Genomic DNA, 18,291 nt, shown 5'->3' on the forward strand with positions numbered 1-18,291 from the left:
AACAACACGAGGGGTTCTCCTAGATGACCCTGGTGAGGAGAGCGCCTTGATGGAATCAAGATCATCGATGAACCGTTCGATAAACAAGTGAGTAACCAGACTCTTGAAAAATGTGCATTCCACAACATGAGAGTCCAAACACACTTGGGTGATGTGCATTCCACAAGTGAATGTTTTCATGAGTCCATTGAACAACAAAGTTGGCTTCTCATGTGGCGGTGAGGACTAACATCAAGCAAGGCACCATAGAAAGACTTTGATTTTTGCCGGGACTGGAGTGTTCCATTGTTAGGGCTAACTTTTTTTTTTTTGAGTGGTCGGTGAGGACCAGCTCTTCTCCTCATATTGCCTGTTCTTCCACAAGAAATGGGCCCTAGAATGCTGCTGTGGCATAACTATATTTCGATGGCTACAGGGCCCAATGGCCGAGCCCAGTCAGAGAGCAATGGACACCCCTACACTGCTCTGGGCTCCATCATATTCTCGGTGCGGCCTGATCGCACATTTGCAGGCCGTCTGCTCCGAAGTTCTTCTGCCCCGCACCTCTCCTTTCGCCCTCACCTCTCTCCGGCGCACGGCTCCGACGCGATGGCCGCCCCACTCCGGCGGGTCTTCCCCTCCCTCGGCCGGGCTCTTCTCTCGCCTACGCCGGCGCGGATGCTCTCCGCGGAGGCCTCCGATGCCCTCGTGGAGATCAAGCGCGGGGAGATCGGCATGGTCTCCGGGATCCCCGAGGAGCACCTCCGCCGCAAGGTAACGTTCCCTCGCCCTTCCCTGCTTCACTGTCGTCGCGATAGATTTATATCAGGTGGATCTGTGTGGGCATCTCTCGAGATGTTCGGGCTTCAAGCCTTTTATGCTGTTAGGCGTCGAATGTGTCCATGCGTCGGTTGTGGTTGGAGTTTGGATTTGACCGAAATGTGAATTAGCCGCAGTAGGTCCCTTTCAATTGGTCACTGCTCTGGTAAGGAGGAATGTGCGGGAGTTTGGATTCCCCTGCATGGATTATACCGAATTTCCAATCCAATGATGATATGGGGCAAAGTGTGTTTAGACCATCTCGGGGGATTCGGATGAGGGACGTGTATCTGGGAAAATGAAAAATGGGTAGAGAGAGAGGTCAAGGGCAGCAATTCCCCCTGCGCTCTGTGATTTTGGATAAATGATCCTGGTTTGCTTTGTATTCTACCATAGTTTAGACTTGGAATAGATTTGTGCATTGTCCCAGTCTTCAGTTATATGTTTGCCTCCAAGAACTTTTGAATGGGGGTTGACAGTTTGGGGTCAGAAACTGTGTACTTTTCAGTGTTTGCAGTATGATGGGTTATATGCTACTCCATCCGTCCCAGAATATAAGAGCGTTTTCGACACTAGTAGTGTAAAAAACGCTCTTATATTATGGATCGGAGGGAGTAGTTATTAAACGTTCAGAAGGATAGGCCAAATGCCTGATTTTATTTCACGAATACACTTCCAGAGGATTGGCGCTAAAGCCCAAGTAGTTTGTATTTCACCCTTTTCACCCCTTCTCAAATCTTCACCTTATCATTGTGATCAAGCAGGTTCTAATCTATTCACCAGCCAGGACTGCATCTCAGCAAGGTTCAGGCAAAGTCGGGAGGTGGAAAATCAATTTCGTGTCAACCCAAAAGTATGTTCCTTGTTGTACTTTGTTGGTTATCTTGTTCTTTCTCATGGGTCATACATACCAAAAGCCTGTGATACTATCAAAAGGGCTACCTGAAAATAAAATGAAATCAATATAAGCGTCGTTTAAATTTAACCTAGATTTACATTCAAAACTTAGCTTCCAAGCAGATCAAAACTAGAAATATGCTTCTGTTAATAACAAACTAGCACTCACATGAGGCAGTCAATAGTTCAAACTATCAGTGACTGAGGCACTAGGCTACTACTTGCCTGCTTGTGCAGTTAGACTGTAGTTCTAGGCTTCTAGCGAACTTCCGAATGTTCTTATACATCATGCCTGTGCAGTTTTGCTTTGGGTTACTATGATCTTAGCTCAGTGGTAGGTAATGGTATTTATCTAGGCACTCATATATAATTCTATCACTTCTCAACCGCTGAATGTGCCTTGAGTTCTGTGCACATTCTCTCATTGCTATGGCTATAACTGTGCAGTTAGTGGATATGCCAGATCTCAAGGCCCATTCAATGGTTGAGATGGTGAGAGTCCACCTATGGAAGCACAAATTCGCATGTCAGATATTATCAGAATGAGTATATCTATTAAAAAATTGTTCTTTGCAATCATCTCACTTACTCGCATTGTTTTTGGTAAGTTTGAGTAAACAATCAACTTGATGCATGGGTGGTTAGCTAATGGAATAGAAAGAATATCTCCATGATGAAAGATGTTATTATACCTGTAACCATATAAGCAACGAGATGAAATACTTCTGCATTCCTCCTCGAGCCTTGATTGTGATTATACCATATCTCACTGATTATTGTACTACCTCCAATCCATAGTAAGTGTTGCAGGTTTGAACTAACTCCAATTCAAAACTTCGACACTTATTTTGGATTGGAGGGAGTAATGTTTATGAAGAATGGATGAGTCCCAGGCATCCGCTTTAAGCATCGTTGAGCTGGACAAAAAATTAACAAACATCTCCAACATAGTTATATTTATTAAAGCTGGATGGATGAAGTGGCGCCAAGCTTCTGGCATTCTCTGTGACAAGAGGGTGCCACAAAAGCTAAAAGGCAAGTTCTATAGGACGGCGGTTCGACCCGCAATGTTGTATGGCGCTGAGTGTTGGCTGACTAAAAGGCGACATGTGCAACAGCTAGGTGTGGCAGAGATGCGCATGTTGAGATGGATGTGTGGCCACACAAGGATGGACCTAATCTGGAATGATGATATACGAGATAGAGTTGGGGTAGCGCCAACAGAGGAGAAGCTTGTCCAACATCGTCTGAGATGGTTTGGGCATATTCAGCGCAAGCCTCTAGAAGCCCCAGTGCATAGCGGACGGCTAAAGCATGCTGATAATATCAAGAGAGGTCGGGGTAGACCGAACTTGACATGGGAAGAGTCCGTAAAGAGAGATCTAAAGGATTGGAGCATTACCAAAGAACTAGCCATGGACAGGGGTGTGTGGAAGCTTGCTATCCATGTGCCAGAACCATGAGTTGGTCGCGAGATCTTATGGGTTTCACCTCTAGCCTACCCCAACTTGTTTAGGACTGAAGGCTTTGTTGTTGTTTTTTGTTTGTTTTGGAAGTGTTCTGGTATTTTTTTCTTGAGGTGCTGTGTGTTATTAGTTCTTATTTGTTGAACTTAAACAAGAATGACATGTGAGGAGTTCCTTGTATATTTATTATTAGTAGTACCATAAAATTATGTAATGGCTTTTGGTTCTACCAGGGCACTGGATGCTATATCTACGCTCTTTTACTTGTTATATCTCACTATTAATATTTGAATCCTCTGGTGTATTACCTTGATTGAGGATAAGAACATGAAAAGAATGCTCTGTCACTGCTGACCGCAGGTCATTTATGTTTCAGACTTTCGGTGCCTGATTGGAACGTACTTAAAAATTCATGTAGAATCTGCAGTTAGAAACTAAGGAAATAATCTGGATACTACTACAGTTTAGGGGTTCCACTGATTATTATATCATGACAACATTAAAGCCCACAGCCGATTTTTTTACCTCCGATTGAGCAGGTCTCTTTGTTGAGGTGTTAGCGTATTCTTTTTTGTGTGGCTCATGTCATGGCTAATGCAGTTATTCTGTTTGGCATGCTCATCACTCGTTTATGTGGATTAGGGTTTGGTTAGCAAACTAATACTGTCAGATACTATTGCTTTTCAAATACCTCCTTTTCTTTTGAAAAACTGGTTCTAACATTTGAATTCGTGATAGGTGGGAGAACCCATTGATGGGATGGACATCGACTGGTGATCCGTATGCTAATGTTGGTGAAGCTGGACTTACGTTTGACAGTGCCGAGTCAGCAAAGGCATTTGCTGACAAACATGGATGGGAATATGTGGTGGGTCTTTTTGCCCCTTGCTGGTATTCTGGTAGATAAGTTGACTTGGCAAATAAGATGTTCTATTCAGGACTGGAACTTCAGGAATATTGGGAAAGATCAAACAATGATTGGTTACACTTTTGAACATCTAGGGTAATTCAATTGTTGATTCTTCTTCTAATTAAAATGTTCAAGCTGGGCAGGCCTTAAAGGGTTCCCATCATCCCATGGGTGCATTTCCAAACTGGGCTAGGCCTATTTAATGAAGTACATATAGAGATAGATTTCATGCTAGTCATATACTCTGTATGACGTTTATTTTCCAGTAACTGTGAAGTCCTTGTTCTTGATAGCTCAATCTGCCAAATAAATAGGCATTTAAGTATGTCTCGGCTGCTGCCTGTTGATGCCTCCTCGAAATTTTTGCTGAGTAGTTCTTATCTCGGTCATTTTGCTCAATTAATTTAGCTGAAATTCTTTTCTCTGCAAATTACCTCTCATCTGTTCTGTGTTGAAATTTATCATTTATGCCACATGCCTTAAAGGTCTGTTATTTGATTATATTGCTATTAAATGTTTTGAAGATAATATATCCTTTATATGTCTTAAGAGATATGCTAATAAATTGTGTCCACTAAAAGTCAAACCTTTATGTCTTCCTTTTCTCTGAAACCCATTAGAGCTAGAGGTTGTCATCTACGAGATCACTGTATTGTTTGCAAATTTAGCGACACTGAGAGTTTTGGTGTCCATGGAACTTCTTTTGGCTGAAGCTGTCATAAACATTTTCAAGTCTATATCTAGAGTAAAATGTATGTTGAGTTGAATCTCCTTGCACTATTGTGTAGTATTTTATAACACATTCTTCTTGGAATTTGCCTTCTATATTTCTTTGAAAACGAGAATTATACACTTACATGTATATCTATCTTTTTGCAGGTTAGGAAGCGCCACACACCTCTTCTGAAGGTCTGTATATCCTACATATCCTTTGTTTTGACTTGGTTAATGCATCTTCCTGCTTTACACAGTTCATATCTTGCATCTTCAAAAAATAAATGCTGAATACGCCTTTTCTGTAGCATCATCAACAACAACAATAACAAAGCCTTTAGTCCCAAACAAGTTGGGCTAGGCTAGAGGTGAAACCCATAAGATCTCGTGACCAACTCATGGTTCTGGCACATGGATAGCAAGCTTCCACGCGCCCCTGTCCATGGCTAGTTCTTTGGTGATGCTCCAATCCTTTAGATCTCTCTTTACGGGCTCTTCCCATATCAAGTTCGGTCTACCCCGGCCTCTCTTGACATTATCAGCATGCTTTAGCCGTCTGCTATGCACCGGGGCTTCTGGAGGCCTGCGCTGAATATGCCCAAACCATCTCACACGATGTCGGACAAGCTTCTCTTCAATTGGCGCTACCCCAACTCTATCTCGTATATCATCATTCTGGATTTGGTCCTTCCTTGTGTGGCCACACATCCATCTCAACACGCGCATCTCCGCCACACCTAGTTGTTGCACATGTCGCCTTTTAGTCGGTCAACACTCAGCGCCATACAACATTGCGGGTCGAACCGCTGTCCTATAGAACTTACCTTTTAGTTTTTGTGGCACCCTCTTGTCACAGAGGATGCCAGAAGCTTGGTGCCATTTCATCCATCCGGCTTTAATTCGGTGGTTCACATCTTCATCAATATCCCCATCCTTCTGCAACATCGACCCCAAATATCGAAAGATGTTCTTTTGAGGCACCACCTCCCATCAAGGCTAACACCCCCCTCCTCCTCGTGCCTAGTAGTACTGAAAGCACACCTCATGTAGGTCTTAGTCCTACTAAGTCTAAAACCTTCCGATTCCAAGGTTTGCCTCCATGACTCCAACTTCCTGTTGACCCCTGTCCGACTATCATCGACTAACACCACATCGTCCTCAAAGAGCATACACCATGGGATATCTCCTTGTATATCCCTTGAATACACCTTTTCTGTATATCTCTTTTAAATCTGTTTGTGTTTATAGTTATCATGGCCTGGTCATAGAATATGTGCTTGCACACTTTTGAGTTGTTTTACCGATACAACATGGACATGTCGTTATAGGAAGTAGTTAACATTGAGTTGTAAGCCATAAAGTGAGTAAAATCTGCTGGTAAAGAAAAAAACATTGGTGATGATTTTGATGGTAAGCACTTATGTGTGTAACTCTGCAAGTAATGTGATCCATGTTAGATGCGATAACTTGTGTCAGTCCATTATACTACGGGAAATGATGCGGAGATGTGGGGGCGGTCTCTTGGGTATTGCCACTATGGGGTGGATGGCAATGGTGCCAGGGGCATCTTGGGATACATGAGGTAAAGGGAGAATGAAATATCACGGCAATGGGTGAAGACCAACTTGGGGTAAATAAAGGATGGAAATGTGAAGACAAGGCAGGACGGGAGAATTTACGCAGTACTCCCTGTGCACCCCAAGTGTTTTTTTCCTTTCTAGAAACCGCAAAAATTCTGAGAAACAACGCAGTGTTGACACCCCATGTAAGAGCATCTAGTATCTCACAAAATCCTATCCAAATTCAACCAGTTACTTCTAAAACAAGAGACTAATCCACCTCTGAATAGTAGCTAATTCAAACTGGGGTGTGAATTTGGCACATTATCAGTACACTATAAACACTTTATTTGTTCTTTTCGTTTTTTAAACTATGTTTTAGATTTGGATTTGAAAATTTGTGTCTTCATAAGGTCAATGCCATGACCTGTTTTCAGAACTTTGTGTGATTTTAAGATTCGGTTTTCTGTCCTTGAGCATGCCATGACCTGTTTTCAGAACTTTGTGTGATTTTAAGATTCGGTTTTCTGTCCTTGAGAACCGGGAGTCTGCGAAAATACCCAATGACCAGGGGCACTGGGACTTAATGGGTAGCCTGTTGCTTGTTTGTCACAGCACCTGACCAAATTTGTTGACCTTCACATTATTCGTGTCTCGGCACACCGGCACTTTGAACTGATGGCACTCATCTCTTGCATGAAATCTAGCTAGACATTGGTTGGGGTTCTCCTGTAGTTCTCAGGACTTAGAAGCCAAATGTTGTAGACAGAAGCCAAAACTGGCATCAACTTTAGTAGTACATCGAATGTGCACTTGGCCAGGGACAGAGTAATACCATGCTCCTCGACCCTTATCTTTTTGTTACTAGCAACTCGATGAGGACAAGCTAGTCAGTACTGGCTGCCATACTGTTTGAACTGATGTTCCCGCTGATGCAAGGAGACCACTATTTTGGCAGTTTTATCATGGTGTGTGCAATTGTCATATCCCCTTGCAAAGTATTTGACTTCGCTATCCCAACTAACACAACTATATTACCATGTATTTGAGGTTTATAATAGCAATTATGTTATATTGCTGTCTAGAGTCGTCATGTACAAGTGAGCCACTTAAACAAAAGACATCGGATTCGGACAAAAAGATTAAGGGCCAGTTTGGAAGAAGAATATAGTTTCAATATTTATTTTAAATTTGAATTAACTATCGAAGCTTGTACGGATACCCAGTCTAAACAGTCCCTAAAGAATATATGGAGTATGAAATTATAATGTTATAATGACGGTTTGTATAGGTTTATAGTCCCAGTCTAAACACCTAAATCTGTTTGTATAGGTGTGTATTTACAGGATTTCATTGGTTGCTATACTTATAAAGTTATAATGACGGTTAATGTTCAATCATGCAGCCCAAAACGTACGCAGAGAACTTTAAGTGGAAAGGCCCACCGAAGACGGAGGAAGCAGCCTAAGCTGTGGATTTGTATGTTGTCTGGAGATTTTCAAAAGATGTTCTTTTTCTCTGCCGCTCGTGCTGATTTTACTTTGTTCCATACCTGTCGTGCAATATGAGCTAGAACATGTCTCCATCAAACGTGTAATAAGCACACATTGCAACTGAATTTGTCTCTCATCTCATGAAAAATGTTTGTTAATTCCCTTTTTTACAGGGTAAATGTTTGTTATTAGCCTTGCCTGTAAAATTCCCCTTCACACAGAATTTCTTGGCTACTACGTATATTTGTCAACTAAAAGTTGCACGAAAAGAAGCAGGCAGATCGTGACTGCTGCCAGTCTGTGGCTAGGTTTTTGTATATCTTGCCCTGTCCCCACCATACGTAGGCAATCACCAGTCATTATCAAACAAGAAGCTCACTAGCTCAGAACACACCAAGCAGACGTGCAATTTACTAAAGCACACGTCATATTTTCCCCTTGCGTTGTCCGGTCAACATCATATGTACTTTAGAACCCGAGCATGCACCATGCAGGCTTTCCAAAAGAGGAAACAGTTCATCTAGGTTTACCAGTACCACTAAACATGCACCTTAACCTAGTGGTTTAACAGTAACAAAACATGCACCTTACTCTATGTCCTATGCACTTAGTTTCGCACGCAGCTCGGATCTTTGAGTGTCTCATGCGTCGCCGTCGGCGCGGTGGTTGCTGGCGGGCGATGATGCATCGGCGGTGTGGAACCTCCATGCGAAGAGGTAGTGTCTGGACTCGCAATGCACCCGACTGACGTCGCACGCTGCCTGGATGGAAGTCCGCTCGCCGGTGCCGCACTCCCACTCGATCTTGGCCGTGCACGAGAACCCCTCTGGGGACTCCGGCAGCGCCGCCTTCTCGGCCACCACGAGCGCCACCTCCCCGCTGATCCTCCTCGACGCGGCCACCGCGCCGAGCCACAGGCACTCGGGCGCGCCCACCATCTCCTTGTACGCGTCGTTCACCAGCCGCACGCGGTTGCTCGAGTCGGTGACGACCGCCGGGAGCGCGTCGGTCTCCACCTCCGCCTCCACCTCCTCCGCCGTCTTCGAGGCGGTGGTGCTGCTGGCCGCGTCGACGGCGCCGTGGACGATGGATTCGACGTGGATGGTGGATCCTACGGGGCGCATCGCCCGGGGCGAGATCACCTTGGGCTCCAGCAGCTTCCGCAGAAGGTCGCGCTCCACGGGGACGTCCCTCTCCTCCTCCTCCTCTTCCTCATCTCCAACTCCAACCAACATGGTGGACAGCCTTGTCAGATTCCCGCTGGCACTTGCGGTCGCCGGCGGGAGCGACGCAAACGGCATGCATGCGCTGCCCGGCACGGACACATGGGCCCTCGTCGCCGTGGACACCACCGCGTCGGTGGCCGCTGCCGCCGCGCACCGGAGCGGCACCGGGTACGCCGCCCTCTTCCTCTTGGCGGCAGCAGGCTGCGCGGACACCGGCACGGCGCTCGGGCGCCCGCGCTTCCTCGCCCGGCACGGCCTGCTCTGCAGGTGGCAGAGCACGCGGCTGGCGGCGCCGTCGATCGCCTGGGCCGGGGACGCTGGCAGGGCGGCGGGCTTGGGCGCGATGGGCCGGAACCGCGCGAGGATCTGGTTGGCCTTGACGGCCATGTCCACCGGCTGCACCATGGCCATGGCGTGCACGCACGAGTGGAAGTCCGCTGACGGAGGGTGGAGGACGGACGGAGTGCACGGCGTTGGGTCCCGGTGCCGTGCCGGCTTAAGAAGGCGTGGGCGGCCAATCGGATGCGCGCAGGGGGAGGGGCACGTGGGAGGGCGGGGCGGGGTACGTGGGCGAGCGGGCGGGGACGCGGCCGACACGTAGGCGGAGGCGAGTCGCGGGGCGCGCTGCTTTGGAGGGAGGGGAGTGTGGATTCCAGTGGCGTCCAGTGAGAGGGGCGTCAGGCGTGTGACGGAGTGGGGGGAGGAGGAGGATCGCGTTCGCCGCACCGCGCCTCCTCGCTCGCTTTGTGTCGCCTCGTCCCCCGTGGCGCGTCCCGCCGCGGTCACTGGCTGGCTGCCGCCGCTCCATTCATGGGGTGGGGCGTGGGGTCACGTTGGCAGACCCAACCGGGTGGTGGTGTGCTACGCTACGTACTCCAGCACAAGCCCTTCACGTTTTTCCTCCCACGAGTGACTAGCTCTAGTCCCGTGCCCCGTATCACCCCGTTGTGCAGTGCAGGTGCAATGTACTGTACTTTGTGTGCATGCTTATGCACATAGCGGAGTGCTACTTTTCTCAATCTATACGTAAATGCGTAGGAGTATTAGGTATAGTAGACGTATAGTACAATATAATCATAACATATTGCTCACCAGCAACCAACGCCAAAACCGCCTAGCGTTAGCGTACGTACATCTCCACACGCGTTGAGGATCATAAGGCATAGCATGGACTTTCCATACATGCATACAAATTTGTGAGAGTAATCCGAGACGATCTAACGCTATCGTCCAACGAAATCAAAGCTGGTGACGAAACACTCTTAGCACGTGGCGCATATGAACACCGCACTACGTACCTACGACGCTACCATGCGTACGTCCGTTGGCTCGTCCGCTTCCTAGGCAGAAGATAATCTACACAAGCCCATAGATACAGTGGCAGCATAGCGGTAACTGGCACAGTACTTGCAGTTCCTGGCCGGAGCTGTTGGAAATATTGTCTATATAGGAGTAATTCAACAGGAGCTAGACGCGCATGGTATATACAGCTGGTACGTACTGGTAAGTGGTAACCTTGGGTGCATGTCACGTACTCCTATACGATCCGCAGATACGTATTCCCTTGTACACGAAACCTCACTGGGCAAAGCTCTACACGTGGAACATGCATGTCCTACTGGTTGGTCCTCTCCCTCGTGGCCCCCACTCAGAACCGAAACTTTGGACGCTACTGGTAGGAATACTTTAACCCCGGTCATGCATGCATGCGCGGCATGTGCTGTGTGCCGTGTCGAGCGGACAAGAAGGTGGCGCGACGAGTGGCGGCGCGGCGATTGGCGGGCGCTGCGCAGCCCTAGCTAGCGCATGCAGGGAGGGAGGCAGGCAGGCGCTCCCGACTGGCGAGTGGCGAACGCGCCTTGCGAGGCGCGGCATGCATGGTTCGGTGGCGGTGCTGCCTGTGCTGTGCGCTGCGGTACAGCGGGGCTCTGTGCCGCTGCAAGTCATGACTCTACCGTTACGATGCTTGCTGCTGCGTGCAACGCATTAATTCAATCTTTGCCCTACCGTCCTCATGTGACTGAATAATACTGTAGTACTCTTTCTGTAAACTACTCTTTCCGTTCCTAAATATAAGTCTTTTAAGATATTTCACTAAGAGTCTACATACAAAGCAAAATGTACACTCTAAAATATGTCTATATACATCCGTATGTTGTCCATTAATGAAACCTCTTTAAAGACTTATATTTAGAAACCGAGGGAGTAATATAAAAGCGTTTAGATTATTAAAATAATATTTTAAATGCTTTTATATTAATTTACGGAGGGAGTAGTAGAGACCCATGATTTCGCTTATCGAGGTGTGGAAATATTTTGCTCCAACTTCTTTAAAAGGAGAGACAAAATACTAGGGACGAGTTTGGTTACTTAGAGCAACTCCAACCGGTCGATCCAAACAGACTGTAAAGAGTAAAAGTAGAAAGTGTTTGTGCGAATGACGTCCTAATGACGGTTCACTAATCATCGGCAGTTTAGTCGGTTCGTAACACTCCCCCTTGTACAACGCCGTCTTGAGTAATCCATTATTGAAAGCTTCTTGTATATTCATCAGTCAATTCTTGAGATTCTCCCCCAAAAACCCTGTGGGAAAAAATATGAGGAGAAGTGTATAGATATGTTGTTAAAAACTACTTTAAACCCAGTGGAAAAAGTGATAAGAAGAAAATGATACAACATATAGTGATTATTGTCTCTTGATAACTCATATGAGAAAAACCTTCAAAGAAGGAGAAAATTATTAGTGAGTTTTAGAGAACAATAAATATGCTTTAGATACTTTCCTTTAAAAACCTTCATAGGAAAAATAGAAAGTATAACATATGATCTTAATGAAGATATTGCCTCATTAAAAACATTATGAGAGAAAATTTTGAAGAAACTCATAATGAAAAGAGTGCAATGAGATGTGCCATGAAAAACTCCTTTAAAACCTAGTAGGAAAAATATAAGGAGAAATATGATATGGCATGCATCAATGCTTGTATTTAATTGTCTCGTTAAAAACCTTTTATGAGAAACCTGTTGGAAAAACTCATAAAGGAAAAGAGTACAATATTCATTCCCTGATGATAATTAGAAGGGTTATATTTTCAGGAGATTTCTCCCCCTGAACTTTTCAAATCACGAAGTCGTCTCATACCAATTCCATGAATGTATTTCTGGAATGTTGAATTCGGTAAAGACTTTGTGAACAGATCTGCTAGATTATCACATGATTTAGTTTGCAAAATATCAATTTCTCCATTTTTCTGTAATTCATGAGGATAGAACAATTTAGGAGAAATGTGTTTTGTGATATTGCTTTTTATATAACCCATTTGCATTTGAGCAATACAAGCTGCATTATCTTCATAAATAATAGTTGGTGATCCTAATGAACCAACACCACATGTTGTTTGAATGTGGTTAATCATCCTGCGAAGCCATACACATTCTTTTGATGCTTCAAATAATGCAATGATTTCAGAATGATTAGTGGAGGTTGCTACGAGAGTCTGTTTTGTTGACTTCCACGAAAAAGCAGTTCCACCATATAAGAATACGAAACCTGTCTGTGACCTGGCATTGTGAGGATCAGATAGATAGCCAGCGTCAGTATATCCTACCATAGTCATATCTTGGTTTTTCTGATAGAATAATCCAAGATCTTTTGTGCCATGTAAATATCTAAAGATATTCTTTACTCCCGTCCAATGACGCTTTGTTGGAGCAGCGCTATGTCTAGCTAGTAAATTTACCGCAAATGCAATATCAGGCCTGGTGCAATTTGCAAGGTACATTAGCGCACCAATGGCACTGAGATATGGGAACTCAGGTCCCAATATCTCTTCGTCATTATCCCGAGGTCTAAAAGGATCTTTATTCATATCAAGGGATCTGACAACCATGGGTGTTTTGGTTGGATATGATTTATCCATATTAAATTTTTCCAAAACCTTTTGAATATAGGCAGGTTGGTATACTAAAATTCCTGAGGGAAGGTGCTCAAGCTGTAAGCCTAAGCAGAATTTGGTTTTTCCCAAATCTTTCATCTCAAATTCCGCCATTAGATGATTGCGTGCTTCTTCGATATCAGGTCTACTTCCAATGATATTGAGGTCATCAACGTACACTGAGATGATGCAAAATCTATTTGAGGATTTCTTTATAAATACACAAGGGCAATCTGTTGGAATTATGCCCTAGAGGCAATAATAAATATATAGTTATTATTATAATTCCTGTATCAAGATAATAGTTTATTATCCATGCTATAATTGTATTGAATGAAGACTCATTTACATGTGTGGATACATAGACAAAACACCGTCCCTAGCATGCCTCTAGTTGGCTAGCCAGTTGATTGATGATAGTCAGTGTCTTCTGATTATGAACAAGGTGTTGTTGCTTGATAACTGGATCACGTCATTGGGAGAATCACGTGATGGACTAGACCCAAACTAATAGACGTAGCATGTTGATCGTGTCATTTTGTTGCTACTGTTTTCTGCGTGTCAAGTATTTATTCCTATGACCATGAGATCATATAACTCACTGACACCGGAGGAATGCTTTGTGTGTATCAAACGTCGCAACGTAACTGGGTGACTATAAAGATGCTCTACAAGTATCTCCGAAGGTGTTAGTTGAGTTAGTATGGATCAAGACTGGGATTTGTCACTCCGTGTGACGGAGAGGTATCTCAGGGCCCACTCGGTAATACAACATCACACACAAGCCTTGCAAGCAATGTAACTTAGTGTAAGTTGCGGGATCTTGTATTACGGAACGAGTAAAGAGACTTGCCGGTAAACGAGATTGAAATAGGTATGCGGATACTGACGATCGAATCTCGGGCAAGTAACATACCGAAGGACAAAGGGAATGACATACGGGATTATACGAATCCTTGGCACTGAGGTTCAAACGATAAGATCTTCGTAGAGTATGTAGGATCCAATATGGGCATCCAGGTCCCGCTATTGGATATTGACCGAGGAGTCTCTCGGGTCATGTCTACATAGTTCTCGAACCCGCTGGGTCTGCACACTTAAGGTTCGACGTTGTTTTATGTGTATTTGAGTTATATGGTTGGTTACCGAATGTTGTTCGGAGTCCCGGATGAGATCACGGACGTCACGAGGGTTTCCGGAATGGTCCGGAAACGAAGATTGATATATAGGATGACCTCATTTGATTACCGGAAGGTTTTCGGAGTTACCGGGAATGTACCGGGAATGACGAATGGGTTCCGGGAGTTCACCGGGGGGGGGGGGGGGGGAACCCACCCCGGGGAAGCCCATAGGCCTTGGGAGGGACACACCAGCCCTTAGTGGGCTGGTGGGACAGCCCACAAGTGGTCTATGCGCCAAGAGAAGAAAAATCAAGAGGAAAAAAAAAGGGAGGAGGTGGGAAGGGAGGAGGACTCCCTCCCACCAAACCTAGTCCAACTCGGTTTGGGGGGGGGGAGAGTCCTCCCCCTTGGCTCGGCCGACCCCCTTGAGGGTCCTTGGACCCCAAGGCAAGGCCCCCTCCCTCCCACCTATATATACGGAGGTTTTAGGGCTGATTTGAGACGACTTTTCCACGGCAGCCCGACCACATACCTCCACGGTTTTTCCTCTAGATCGCGTTTCTGCGGAGCTCGGGCGGAGCCCTGCTGAGACAAAGTCATCACCAACCTCCGGAGCGCCGTCACGCTGCCGGAGAACTCTTCTACCTCTCCGTCTCTCTTGCTGGATCAAGAAGGCCGAGATCATCGTCGAGCTGTACGTGTGCTGAACGCGGAGGTGCCGTCCGTTCGGTACTAGATCGTGGGACTGATCGCGGGATTGTTCGCGGGGCGGATCGAGGGACGTGAGGACGTTCCACTACATCAACCGCGTTCTCTAACGCTTCTGCTGTACGGTCTACAAGGGTACGTAGATCACTCATCCCCTCTCGTAGATGGACATCACCATGATAGGTCTTCGTGCGCGTAGGAAATTTTTTGTTTCCCATGCGACGTTCCCCAACAGTGGTATCAGAGCTAGGTTCATGCGTAGATGTCTTCTCGAGTAGAACACAAAAGTTTTTGTGGGCGGTGATGTGCGTTTTGCTGCCCTCCTTAGTCTTTTCTTGATTCCGCGGTATTGTTGGATTGAAGCGGCTTGGACCGACATTACTCGTACGCTTACGAGAGACTGGTTTCATCATTACGAGTAACCCCCTTTGCTCAAAGATGACTGGCAAGTGTCGGTTTCTCCAACTTTAGTTGAATCGGATTTGACCGAGGAGGTCCTTGGATGAGGTTAAATAGCAACTCATATATCTCCGTTGTGGTGTTTGCGTAAGTAAGATGCGATCCTACTAGATACCCTTGGTCACCACGTAAAACATGCAACAACAAAATTAGAGGACGTCTAACTTGTTTTTGCAGGGTATGATTGTGATGTGATATGGCCAACGATGTGATGTGATATATTGGATGTATGAGATGATCATGTTGTAATAGAAATATCGACTTGCACGTCGATGGTACGGCAATCGGCAGGAGCCATAGGGTTGTCTTTATACTAACATTTGTGCTTGCAGATGCGTTTACTATTTTGCTAGGATGTAGCTTTAGTAGTAATAGCATAAGTAGCACGACAACCCCGATGGCAACACGTTGATGGATGATCATGGTGTGGCGCCGGTGACAAGAAGGTCGTGCCGGTGCTTTGGTGATGGAGATCAAGAAGCACGTGATGATGGCCATATCATGTCAGTTATGAATTGCATGTAATGTTAATCCTTTTATGCACCTTATTTTGCTTAGAACGACGGTAGCATTATGAGGTGATCTCTCACTAAAATTTCAAGACGAAATTGTGTTCTCCCCGACTGTGCACCGTTGCTACAGTTCGTCGTTTCGAGACACCACGTGATGATCGGGTGTGATAGACTCAACGTTCACATACAACGGGTGCAAAACAGTTGCGCACGCGGAACACTCGGGTTAAGCTTGACGAGCCTAGCATGTGCAGACATGGCCTCGGAACACATGAGACCGAAAGGTCGATCATGAATCATATAGTTGATATGATTAGCATAGGGATGCTTACCACTGAAACTATACTCAACTCACGTGATGATCGGACTTGGGATAGTGTAAGTGGATCATGAACCACTCAAATGACTAGAGAGATGTACTTTTTGAGTGGGAGTTTAGCATATAATTTGATTAAGTTGAACTCTAATTATCTTGAACATAGTCTAAGTCCACTTTGAATATATTTGTGTTGTAGATCATGGCTCACGCGACAGTCATCCTGAATTTTAATACGTTCCTAGAGAAAGCTAAGTTGAAAGATGATGGAAGCAACTTTGTAGACTGGGCTCGTAATCTTAAGCTAATCTTACAAGCTGGGAAGAAGGATTATGTCCTTAATGCTGCGCTAGGAGATGAACCACCCGCTACGGCTGATCAGGATGTTAAGAACGCTTGGTTAGCACGTAAGGAGGACTACTCAATAGTTCAATGTGCAGTCTTGTATGGCTTAGAACCGGGACTTCAACGTTGCTTTGAGCGTCATGGAGCATTTGAGATGTTCTAGGAGTTGGAGTTTATCTTTCAGAAGAACGCCCGGATCGAGAGGTATGAGACCTCCGATAAATTCTATGCTTGCAAGATGGAGGAAAACTCGTCTGTCAGTGAACATGTGCTCAAAATGTCTGGGTACTCAAACCTTCTAGCTGAGCTGGGGATTAAACTCCCGCAAGAAGCTATCACTGACAGAATCCTTCAATCACTGCCGCCAAGCTATAAAGGCTTTGTGTTGAACTACAACATGCAAGGGATGAACAAGTCTCCCGGCGAGTTGTTTGCGATGCTGAAAGTCGCAGAGTCTGAACTCCGTAAAGAGCATCAAGTGTTGATGGTAAGCAAGACCACTAGTTTCAAGAGAAACGGCAAAGGCAAGAAGGGCAATTCGAAGAAGAGCGGCAAGCCTGTTGCCAATCCGCCGAAGAAACCCAAGGCTGGACCTAAGCCTGAAACAGAGTGCTTCTATTGCAAGGGTATGGGTCACTGGAAGCGCAATTGCCCCAAGTATCTGGCAGATAAGAAGGCGGGCAAAGAAAAATCAGGTATATTTGATATACATGTTATTGATGTGTACTTAACCGGCTCTCGTAGTAGTGCCTGGGTATTCGATACCGGTTCTGTTGCTCACATTTGCAACTCGAAGCAGGAACTGCGGAATAGACGAAGGCTGGCGAAAGACGAAGTGACGATGCGCGTAGGAAATGGTTCAGAGGTTGATGCAATCGCCGTCGGCACAGTGTCACTTCAGCTACCATCGAGATTAGTGATGAACTTAAATCATTGTTATTTAGTGCCTGCGTTGAGCATGAACATTATATCTGGATCTTGTTTATTGCGAGACGGTTACTCTTTTAAGTCTGAGAATAATGGTTGTTCTATTTCTATGAGTAACATCTTTTATGGTCATGCACCGAATGTGAGAGGATTGTTCATATTGAATCTTGATAGCGATACGCATATAGATAACATTGAGACCAAAAGAGTTAGAGTAAACAATGATAGCGCCATATTTTTGTGGCACTGCCGCTTGGGTCATATTGGTGTAAAGCGCATGAAGAAACTCCATGCTGATGGACTTTTGGAGTCACTTGACTTTGATTCACTTGACACGTGCGAACCATGCCTTATGGGCAAGATGACTAAGACTCCGTTCTCCGGAACAATGGAGCGTGCAAGTGACTTGTTGGAAATCATACATACCGATGTGTGTGGTCCAATGAGCGTAGAGGCACGCGGCGGATATCGTTATTTTCTCACCTTCACTGACGATTTAAGTAGATTTGGTTATGTCTACTTGATGAAGCACAAGTCTGAAACATTTGAAAAGTTCAAGCAATTTCAGAGTGAAGTGGAAAATCATCGTAACAAGAAGATCAAGTTCCTATGTTCTGATCGTGGGGGTGAATATCTGAGTTTCGAGTTTGGTGCTCACTTAAGACAATGTGGAATTGTTTCGCAGTTAACACCGCCTGGAACACCACAGCGTAATGGTGTGTCCGAACGTCGTAATCGTACCTTGTTAGAGATGGTGCGATCTATGATGTCTCTTACTGATTTGCCGTTATCATTTTGGGGTTATGCATTAGAAACAGCTGCATTCACTTTAAATAGGGCACCATCAAAATCCGTTGAGACGACACCATACGAACTGTGGTATGGCAAAAGGCCAAAGTTGTCGT

At 45.4% G+C, this 18,291-nt stretch overlaps 2 protein-coding genes across 2 annotated transcripts; one reads left to right on the forward strand and one right to left on the reverse strand.

Annotated features, from left to right (window-relative positions):
* Positions 1-501: 501 nt before the first annotated feature.
* LOC123425515 (NADH dehydrogenase [ubiquinone] iron-sulfur protein 4, mitochondrial) lies at positions 502-8,025 on the forward strand. Its single transcript, XM_045109206.1, has 5 exons — positions 502-753; positions 1,563-1,651; positions 3,900-4,029; positions 4,951-4,980; positions 7,750-8,025. Exons 1-5 carry the CDS (start codon positions 589-591, stop codon positions 7,810-7,812), a joined length of 477 nt encoding a protein of 158 aa, XP_044965141.1. The 5' UTR covers positions 502-588; the 3' UTR covers positions 7,813-8,025.
* LOC123425513 lies at positions 7,856-9,546 on the reverse strand. Its single transcript, XM_045109205.1, has one exon. It carries the CDS (start codon positions 9,472-9,474, stop codon positions 8,479-8,481), a length of 996 nt encoding a protein of 331 aa, XP_044965140.1. The 5' UTR covers positions 9,475-9,546; the 3' UTR covers positions 7,856-8,478.
* Positions 9,547-18,291: the final 8,745 nt, after the last annotated feature.

Source organism: Hordeum vulgare, chromosome 2H (assembly GCF_904849725.1).
Source record: "Hordeum vulgare subsp. vulgare chromosome 2H, MorexV3_pseudomolecules_assembly, whole genome shotgun sequence".
NCBI lineage: Eukaryota > Viridiplantae > Streptophyta > Magnoliopsida > Poales > Poaceae > Hordeum > Hordeum vulgare.

Bases quoted from the DNA above. Each gene is read 5' to 3' on its own strand.
- LOC123425515 (XM_045109206.1), top strand. From the start codon at position 589: ATGGCCGCCCCACTCCGGCGGGTCTTCCCCTCCCTCGGCCGGGCTCTT. The intron at 754-1,562 runs GTAACGTTCCCT...GTGATCAAGCAG, and splicing joins AGGAGCACCTCCGCCGCAAG to GTTCTAATCTATTCACCAGC. The intron at 4,981-7,749 runs GTCTGTATATCC...TCAATCATGCAG, and splicing joins GCCACACACCTCTTCTGAAG to CCCAAAACGTACGCAGAGAA.
- LOC123425513 (XM_045109205.1), bottom strand. From the start codon at position 9,474: ATGGCCATGGTGCAGCCGGTGGACATGGCCGTCAAGGCCAACCAGATC.